Source organism: Centrocercus urophasianus, unplaced genomic scaffold, assembly GCF_019232065.1.
Source record: "Centrocercus urophasianus isolate 14NV4802_14NV808 unplaced genomic scaffold, USGS_Curo_1.0 seq_59, whole genome shotgun sequence".
Taxonomy (NCBI): domain Eukaryota; kingdom Metazoa; phylum Chordata; class Aves; order Galliformes; family Phasianidae; genus Centrocercus; species Centrocercus urophasianus.
The window spans coordinates 516,119-526,442 of record NW_024885188.1 but is presented as its reverse complement, the minus strand read 5'-3'; the positions used below and the strand labels follow the sequence as shown (position 1 = coordinate 526,442).

The 10,324-nt window shown below is 45.2% G+C and overlaps 1 protein-coding gene across 3 annotated transcripts in view; it reads right to left on the bottom strand.

Moving 5' to 3' along the window:
* Positions 1-231: 231 nt before the first annotated feature.
* Positions 232-10,324, bottom strand: part of CERS4 (ceramide synthase 4) — a 64,103-nt gene continuing 54,010 nt past the window's right edge. For all 3 annotated transcript variants that reach the window (XM_042836328.1, XM_042836326.1, XM_042836327.1), the window contains exons 8-12: positions 8,120-8,212; positions 6,796-6,924; positions 6,422-6,528; positions 5,865-6,021; positions 232-2,161 (exon numbers count right to left, since the gene is read on the bottom strand). In XM_042836328.1, coding sequence (XP_042692262.1) covers positions 1,970-2,161; positions 5,865-6,021; positions 6,422-6,528; positions 6,796-6,924; positions 8,120-8,212 — 678 coding nt within the window. In that variant the 3' untranslated portion in view covers positions 232-1,969. The remainder of the gene's footprint in view (positions 2,162-5,864; positions 6,022-6,421; positions 6,529-6,795; positions 6,925-8,119; positions 8,213-10,324) is intronic.

Genomic DNA, 10,324 nt, shown 5'->3' with positions numbered 1-10,324 from the left:
GGTGCCCCAAACTGCTTCAGGGCCAAATGAAGCTTCACCAAGCAGGACACAAAGGAGGCAGCTGCTGCTCTTTTCTGGCCGGCCTGATACGGCTGAATGCTCTGCAGCATCACCTCCATGCACGCTGAGTGTTCAACAGCCCTGGCAACAGCACCAAGACGTGTCACCAACCAGCCTGCTCACCTCCTGAGAGTCCAAGAAGTAGAAAAGAGCCCAGAGAGCCAAGCCATTCAAAAGTAATTTACAAAGAACTGTTACATTCAGTAGTACAAAATGATACATAACCATTCCTCCTGAGCTCACCGCCTGCAGAGGAGTGGCAAGATTGCACATGTGGATTACAGAAACATGACCGTATACAGAAATTGTACTCTGAACTCTAAATTACCCCAACATCCAGAGAGAAGCTGTCTTCAACAAACATGGATTTAATGATCCGCATGAAATGATGATGCAGGAAGAGATGCTCTGCTCTGAGTATGTCACTGCCCTGGAATCAATCACCTGTGCTGGAACCACTTTTCCCTCTGAAGTTATCCAATATATTTTGATTGAAACCTAAGACCAAAGGCTAAAATCAAAGCTTCCCCAGTCATATTTCAGGTGAACTTGGTGAGCTGCTGAAAACCGTCATCCTACTAGACTGTCATTTGCCTCTTAACTTTATAAATGTGCACCACCTCCTAGAATTGGGCATTTCCTTGGTCCGTGTCCATCAGTTAGCACTGGACCTTGCCAGGCACAGACAGGGAAGCGTCTGCATGGCCTGCACAGACTAAGTCCCTGCTATTGTAACAGCAAATCTGTTAGTAATGTGGTTTCATAGTTTAATAGATCTATAAGACAGAAATCTGTGCCATACCTATTTAACTCTCCTAAGGCATTACAGAATCAAAAGTCTAAAACTACACAGGATATAAGATACAAAACGTCTAAAGGAATGAATCAGAATTGCATCATGACTTCACTGCCTACTGCTTTAAACTCCCAGCACATCTAGGCAGCGGCCCCAGAATTAGAAGCCTAAATTAAAGCATTGTGCCATGAAGTTCAGCAGATCTTCTCTGATTCTTCTCCCTCTGAGAACAGGGGTGTTCTATTCCCTTCTTACCACAAGCTGACTGCAAATATCTCCCACTGTGCCAATCATCCTACATAAAAACATGAGCACTGGATCGGTGTTGTCCTCTAGAATATCAATTTCCTTGTCCCCCCTCTTCTCCTGAAATTGTTACTTTCCAAGATGGGATTCATTATCTGACAGCTGAGACACAACTGCTTGGATTTTCTAGCCCCTACAACCACGACTGGGGTGGGAACTCTCTTCATTACAGCCTTTGGAGTTCCCCCCCTTTGAGGCAACAGTGCTGACAAGAGAAGGGACTGAGATCCATACGTTACAAAACCAGTCACATGGCACACAGCAGCATTTCCTGTACGAAAATGTTTTCTCCTGTATCTTTCCAAAGCTTTTATACCACTATACACAGTTTCAATGTTATGAGTACGTATTGGGCACCTCTGCTCTTGAAGTGTCCCTGTGTTAAGGTTTAGAGTTTCACACTTCCTGTCCATAGTCATTAGTGGCAGTGGGCTTTGGCTTCCAGAGGCCATTCCAAATAGATTCCTATCAAACAGCATTAGGCAGTTAAGAGGTGACATTGTCCAACATCATCCACTGTTCTGAGTGTTTTTCAAGATCAACATGTTTAACACCTGCTGTGATATTGTCTAGTTTAAGTCAAACCACCTGGATCCCCTTCTATTTGCCTCAAGGCTACAACCTACAGAAAACTTACGTTGAAGAAAGACCAAAAACTCCCCTCAGATATCACTAACTGTACACAATTCTGTTTACAATAAAAACAAATTTAGTTATGATACTGCAATTGCAATCTTTTGTATCTATACAACAAGCAAAACTGCTTCTAAAGATGGTGGACCGGATTCATGACAGACACAAAGAGGGCTATCTTTCCTTGACGTGGCCATTGGTGAGATGGGCTCTGCTGTTCAGTGGCTCAGACCCATTCCTCTGGATGTCATTGCTGCTCGTGACATTGCTGAAACGTGCAATCCCATTTTTCTCTTTTTCCATCATGTTTTCTCTTTCTTCATCCACGTCACTCTCTTCTGTTTCACTTCTCATGTCCTTTTCCATCTACAAAAAATGTAAACGAGAAACAGTTCAAATGCAGAAGTGTACAAAAAGCAGTGCTAGCTGAGCCACAGGCTGAAACTGCTCCTTCAGCCACCTGCCTGCAGCATGCATTTCTGCAGTGTGCTTTTAGCTTTAGCTCACCTTTGCAAACAGTTTCATTTCTGTCCCAATTAAATCTTAACTGTGACCCTGATATTCATTATACAAACAGGTTGAAGCAGCCCCAAATCACAGCTGCCCAGGAGTGAGGACAACCGTGTCAGAGTGAAGAGATCCACACTGCTGCTTTGGGCATCACCGTGCATAAGAAGGGAGGGGAAAGGCTGTGCATCAAAATCTTACATTTTCCAAAGGAGACATGAAAATGGGTGCTGCAAGTCCAGCACTCAGAATCACAGGATCACAGCACCGCCTGAGTGGGAAGGGACCCACAGGATCCCTGAGTCCAGCTCTGGCTCCACAGCACCACCAAAACCCAAACCCTGATGGTGTCCCAACGCTCCCTGAACTCCAGCAGCTCAGGGCTGTGGGGCCTTTGGTCTCCAGGGCACGCTGCTGCCTCAGATCCAACTTGCTCTTGACCAGAATCCCCAGGTCCTGCTCTGCAGGCTGCTGTCCGGCCTCTGATCTCCCTATTGTAGCCATGGCCAGGGGCTGCACACCCAGGGGCAGGATTTGGCCCTTGCTCTGGCTGGACTTTATGATGCTGGGAATTGCCCAGCCCTGCCATTTGTCAAGGACTGTGCAAGGTCTCTTCACCCTTGAGGAGGTCAACAGCTTCTCCAATTTCAAGTGCTGTATCTTGTATCCAGTGTGTCCAGTAAAAAGGACAGGCTCTAGAATGGAGTCCTATTGCTGGCTGCCAGCCTGATGTAGCCCCATTTATCATAACTGTGAGCACAACCCATCAGCCAACTTTTTACCTATCACATTATGGTTTGGTCTAGCTGTACGCTAGATATTTTGTCCTGAAGGATACCATCTGAAAGAGTACTGAAAGCTTTGGGGACATCCAAAAAGATCACACTAACTGGCTCCCCTTGGTCAGTGAGGTGGGATCCTTGTTAAGCGCGTTAAACAGGACCTTCCTCTCATGAACCTGTGTTGGCTGTGATCAGTGAGCGCAGGCTGTTTTCTTCCCAGCCACTGAAGTCAATTTGACAGGCCTATAATTAGCATGATCTTTTTTCTCGCCTTTCTTGAAAACTGGGAGAATGTTTGCCAACTTCCAGTTTACTGGGACCTCTCCAGACTCCTAAGACTGTTGAAAAATACTTGAGAAAACTCTTGGAGTACCCTGGGATGAATCCATCAGGCCCTATAGACTGAAGTGCATCCAGCTGGAGCAGCACATCCCACATCACAGAGCTACTCAACTCTGCATTCACATTTATATTCAGGTTTTTTTTTCCCTTGCTATCAAGAGATCCGCAGTCCACTTTTGTAAATATTTATTTCCTTGCCTAAATAAAGTGATAAATAAAGTGATAAAATGACAGATTAGAGAAAGCAACCTAACATTCATTGGCTTCTCAGGCTGCTTTTACTCTGCCATACAAGATGCCAAAATTGGGAACCCATTCACAGTGTCCATGCTCTTTGGTGGGAAGTGAACTGAGAGCTGCAAGCTTCGTAAAGACCGTGTCCATTGATGAACATACTCTATGGCCTCAATTTTCTATGTATGTTCTTCTGGATATATTTCTTGGATCACATTAAGCAGACTGAAGTCTGAAGCCTTTTTTAAAGATCTCCAATCCCCAAAGCAGTTAGGAATAAGAATCTGAACTTGCAGTGAATTCATATTGCCCGGAAGAGCAATAAGAATAGGAGATGCCACATTTTGTGAGCAATCTATGTCATTCTGGAATTGGCAGTTGAGGAGCTATGCACAAAGAGCACTGATCTGCACCATAAGTGCAATTAGTAATCGGTAGTACTCTTCTAAGTGTTTTTTTTTAATTCAGAAATGCAGAATGTGGCTGAGGCCTTACACCTAGCAAGGTCCCCAGAGGAACTAACTAGACAGCTGCATGAACTAAAAAGGTGGTTGCCTTTATGAGGAAGTGAAACCTCTTACGTCAGGATTTGGCTGAACCCTGATTACTGAGGATTAGAGAACACCATACGTAAAGGTGATGCAGATAAACCTGGAGCCATGGAGGAAAATTACAGGGGTCAGCTGGGTGGGCACAAGGGGCTGTGGACAGTGAACTCAAACTGGCCAAAGGGATATTCCATGCTGTATAACATCAGCAATAAAAGCTGGGGTAAAGGAAGAAGAAGGGCATGTGCAGAGTGATGGTGTTTGCTCTCCCAAGAAAGCATTATGCAAGATAAGCCCTGCTTTCCTTGAAGTGGGAAGCAGTGCATGAAGTCCATGGGAAGCAGTGAATGAATTCCTTGTTTTGCTTCGCCTGATCAACTGTCTTTATCTCAACCCAACAGTTCTAATATTTTTCCCTTTCTGATTGTCTCCCATCCCACCGTTGGTGAGTAATGAGTAGCTGTGTGGCATTCAGATGCCTGCCAGGGTTAAGCCACAACACTTACAGATAAAACATGAAAAAATCTGAATGTGCTCCAGCCTTCCTGATAGCTCATTTATTTCTAATAAGACCACTTATTACCTCATCATTTAACACTGTAATAACTGTAGTGGCATTTCACCCCACATGAGAATTAGGAAAACAGCAGAAAGGCCTCTTCAGTCACCTCTTCATTTTCTGCAGCGTGTGAAGTTTCTTGTTTTAATTTGTAAGTAATTTGCTCTGTGCTACCTTAAGGGAAGGCTGATGAGGAAGCTCTGGACAATATGGATGAAGATAAGTTATTCATGCTTGTTCTTAGTTCCCCTAAGACAGAATTCATAGAATCATAGAATCATAGAATCACCAAGGTTGGAAAAGACCTCAAAGCTCATCCAGTCCAACCGTTCACCTTTTACCAACAGCTCCCACTGAATCACGTCCCTCAACACAACATCCAGCCTTTCCTTCAACACCCCCAGGGTCGGTGACTCCACCACCTCCCTGGGCATCCATTCCAGTGCCTGACCACCCTTTCTGAAAAGTAATACTTCCTCATGTCCAGCCTGAATCGCCCCTGCCGTAGCTTGAAACCATTCCCTCTGGTCCTATCACGACATGACACGAGACTCTCTCCTATGACACGAGAGAAGAGGCCGACCCCCAGCTCACTACAGCCTCCTTTCAGGAAGTTATAGAATTCCCCAGTTGGAGGGTAAGAAAACAACTCATCCCAGGGTATGAGGTCAACTCCCACAGAGCACGAACTCGTTTCTCCTAGACTGTGTCCGTGGCAGATGGCCAACCTGATGACTTGAGGTCATGTCTTTGATTCTGAGAAGAATTTCATGCTGAGCAGCAGTTTGGTTTCACAGCAGATGCCACATGCTGTAGTCAGAAAGAATGGGATGCATTTCACTAAAGTTTATGCAGCTGCATCTCAGGCATGGAACACTGCTCTATGACTGATAGAGACAAACAGGCAATACCTAGCTGCGATCTCGAATGGATTATGCTTACTGAGTGCCCCTTTTGCCAGATGGATAGGAGTCTACATATGTAATTACATTAGTACAAGAAAGAATCAATCCCAAATAAACTTGTGTGTTCCCAAGTAGCTTTAGGGCACCCTCCCTTCCCGTGTTATGCACAAGGGACTACAAGCTGATTCCTACCGTGCCCTGGAGCATGAACTTGTAGACCATATGAATAATGAGGCAGGACCAGAAGATGTGAAGCAACTGTAGAGTTATCAGGAGAGCATTCACAAAGTAGTATCCAAAGAAGGGCTGGAATATCTCCATGGAGTAGTAGTAGGTGTTATAGAGCACTCTGCAAGAGAGAAAGAATTGCACTGAAGGGTACTCATGTTCTTAGCAGGGCTGTAAGCCCCCAAAAGCTCCTTGTCATAGAGGAAGTTTCAGGTCAGTCATTTCCTTCTTCCATATAACATGTGAGTTTCCCACTGGAAACAGAGTAGAGCCAAAAGACAAGGACTCTTCTGCAGTATACATCAGGTCTTTACGACTCCTCTATGAACTCCAAAGCAGACCACCCTTGTTTACCCCAAGGCAGGTGCAACAGCCATATGACACTGTAATCTACACAGATATCAGAGACATGAGCTCAAGGATTGAAAAGCAAAGGCTGTAGCAAAAGATTCAGTCCACAGCTGAATTATCCTGCCTCTAAGAAGGCAGTTTTTTATTTTCCTTGACTGCAGCAGACTCACGTGTAGGGGAAAATGACCAGGCGGCTGATGAGGAAGACAGCTGAGAAGATCATAAAGAGGCTGTCACAGGTTTTTTTCCACTTCATGTAATTGAATATCTTAGTTGGCTGGAAGGAGAAAGAACAATAAAACAAAGCAGGCCTAGACACTGCATCTGCACATGCTCCAAGAAGCTAATAAACCAGATATAATACTATCCACATGCAGGTAATCATCTCTCCTCTGTAGGGCACCTTAAGCTAGGTCAGGAGATCAGCAATGAGTTATCAGTGGAATAATGCTTGGCCCTTACTGCATTAGATCAAAAGACAGCATTTGGCTGAGGAGCATGGCTGCCAGCTAGGTTTTACCTGGCAAATAACCTTGGAGCTCACCTCTAGGAAGCAATCAGAAGCATCATGAATCACCATCACCAGTGTCCCAATGCGGATGTAATTGGCACAATATGAGAAACTGATCAGGAAGATGGTTGCAGCATGATGGACTATCTGCTCCTTGAAGTCCTGAAGAAAAAGGGGACAGGAGAAATAAAACACACGGTGTACCTTCTGTCTCAGTTAGAGCATGACTCCTGCAGGAAGCGATAAAATCTCTCAAAAAACCTCTCACTGTAATGTCTCAGAATAATAGAATCATTGAAACCTTGGAGTTGGAAGGGACCTCTGAAGGTCATCTAGTCCATCTCCCCTGCAGTAAACAAGGACATCCACAGCTAGATATCAGGTTGCTCAGTCTTGTCCAGCCTGATTCTGAGCATCTCCAATGACAGACATCTACCACATCCATGGGCAACCTGTGCCAGTGCCTCGTCACCCTCACTGTTAAAGACATTTTCCTTATATCCAATCTGAATCTCCCCTCTTTTAGTTTGAAACCATTTCCCGTTGCTCTACGACCATACACTCTGCTAAAGAATCTGTCCCCTTCTTTCCTGTAGTTTTTCTTTAGATACTGAAAGGCTGCTTCAGATCTCCTCAGAGCCTTTCCTTCTCCAGGCTGCACAGCCCCAGCTCTCAGCATGTCCTCATAGGAGAGGTGCTCTGGCCATGGGATCATTTTTGTGGCCCCCTTCTGGATGCGCTCCAACAGCTCCATGTCTCTCCTGTACTGAATCCTCCCCACCTGGACACAGTGCTCTAGGCAAATCTACAGTACTGAGCAGAAGGGCAGGGGAACCCCCCTCACCCTGCAGACCACACTGCTTTTGATGCAGCCCAGGATACGGTTGGCTTTCTGGGCACATTGCTGGCTCACGCCCAGCTTCCTGTTCACCAGTACCCCCAAGTACTTTTTGGCAGGACTGTGCTCTATCCTTATATCCCCAGCTCGTATTGGCAGTGGGGGTTGCCTTGACCTGGGTACGAGGCCTTGCACTTAACTTTGTTGAACCTCGTGAGGTTCTCCCACACCCACTGCTCAAGTCTGTCTAGGTCCCTCTGGATTGCATCCCATCCCTCTCGTGTGTCTATCGCATCCCATGTGGCAGCTCACACCTTCCCATGCCAGGGTTTGCATTCCCCACCTCCCAGAGGAAAAGGAAGTGAGTGACTGGGAATGGAAACTCCTGGCAATGAGCAAGGCCAGAGTGCCACAGAACATCAGAAAGGCACTGTAGGCGCTACACACTCCTGAACACTCTCCCGAGCTTTAAGCTTACATTCTCTTTACGCTTGACTCTTCCCTGGTGCTGTCACTCACCTTCCTCTTCACATCAAAGGGCAAGGTGAAGACCAGTGAGCAGTAGAAGGAAAGCTCCAGCATGTAGTACCAGAACAGAGAGGGCTGGAGAGGCTGCAACACCAAGGGAGAGACAGTGATATACCCATCAGATAAAGCAGAGAGAGAGATGGAAACCACAGCTCCTCTCTATGCAAAAAAAAAAAAAAAAAAAAAAAAAAAAAAAAAAAAAAAAAAAAAGAAAAAACAACCCACGAGATCACCACCATGAAAAGATCTGGTTCCTGCAGCATCAGGGGGACAAAAATCAACACAACAATCTAGTCACTAAACAAACATCAGCTGTGCTGAGGTAGAAACAAACAGCAGGGGACACTCTACTTTGCATTACCATGAGGAATATTGGGGAACTGGGGGAAGTTGCAGAAAGTCTTTGCTCTCTTCAGCACTGTGTGAATTCCTGAGCTGTCACTGCAGACCTTAGCAAACTCTATTTACTGTTTCACTGCAGTGGAGCAGATTAGGACTTGAATAAATCATTCCCTTTGACAGCGTTCAGGGAGACGCTTCAGATTTCTTGGACTCTGTCACAGGTTTTTCAGTCTAATCAAATTATTGGGCAAAGGTACAGTGCTCCTATGTGTGAACAGGAGATCATACAGCATGAACTCATCTACATTCTTCTGAGTAATTTTTTCTGGGGTTTTACACGTGGAAGACTAAAAGCTCCAACGCAATTAGCAAGGTGTGTGCAAATTAAGCAGTAATTTTTCTGTTGGGAGCTCTGGATCAGAAGGCATTCATTTTGGGAGAAGAGATTTGGGAGAACAGATGCTTCTTTTGCCCTTGTCTGTACCACAGAGCATGGTTTGTTTAACAGAAATTATATTTAGAATATTCTTTGCTCCTGTTAGGACACAGGTATGTTCTTGACCCTTCCTACTCTTTTCCAGTGGAATGTTACCAGATCTGGTTTTGGTCTTTTCTATTTATTACAGCTGTTAGAAAGAGTTTTGTTATGAGGGTTTAAATTTTTCTGGAAAATACATGTACTGCAAATGTACAGAAGAGAAAATGAGGATCCGTAGAGTCCTATTCATACACCATCTGTTTGCACAAATTCACCCTTAAAATTTCTGCCTTTGGGTGACTAAAGATATTTGGAGGCTTGGTCTGAAAGATAGTACCTCACTCCTCACTCATATGCCCCATCATTGCTTCTGTGCTTAAACCTATGCACTGTATTTCCCTTTACAGGTTAGCAAATCTCAATGGACATTCAATTGCTCTAACTCTGACTGCCAGACCAAGCAGCCCTGCAGCACAAGCAGGGCTTGTCTCACTTTGTCTTGCTGCTGGAATCAAATTGTACTTCAACCTTTCCTTCAATTAATGAAGAACTTTTTTCTCACCCAGGATGTTCTTGCATTGTAAAACCCTATGCATGGGAGCTCCCTGCACGATACCAGTGGAAATTATTATCCTGCCAGAAACACTTCGTAGCCTTTGGATTGCAGTGAGCAAATGCTGAAGGGAATCAAAGTCTACCAAGTCAATAGCAGCCTTTTTGCCTCCTTCACTGAGCTCTGAATTGCACTGTCAGAACTCTGAGCATACCAGCAGACTCTGCAAAGGATTCCTCTGAGGGGGTTTAGCTGCCTGTGGTCAAGATCAGTTTCTCAGAGGGCCCATCTGTTTCACCTCAAATCACAAGAGCTGTGAATGAGCTGTGTGAGAAAGAGCAGTCAGTACCTCATTGAGGCCCTCCTCTCTCGGCTCAGGAGCTGTGTTTCAATTCCAGACTTTGTGTCAGTTCTTGCTTGAACTATGTTATAGGTACATTGTGTGTGCTGATGTACTTTACTCTCCTGGATCCACACACTCCATTTTAGACTTATCCTCTACCTGCAGACTTGCCTGGTGACCTGAGCACTCAGCTGATCCCATCTGTATCCGCTCTTGTGCTTTTCCTCTTGACACCGACTGCTGCTGTCAACCTTTTCTCCCAGTTGGTTTCCCTTGTAGGGCAACACACTCCTTTGGTATCTGACATAAAAGGCAGATTTCATCTGCTCAGGAAGAAGTAACTTAACTAAAGATACTGAACTATTTTTCACAGAATCACAGAATGGCTGAGGTTGGCCCATCTGGAGGCCACCTGGACCAACCCCTGCTCAAGCAGGGCCACCCAGAGCAGAGCAGCACTGCATTCAGTTAATTAGAGCC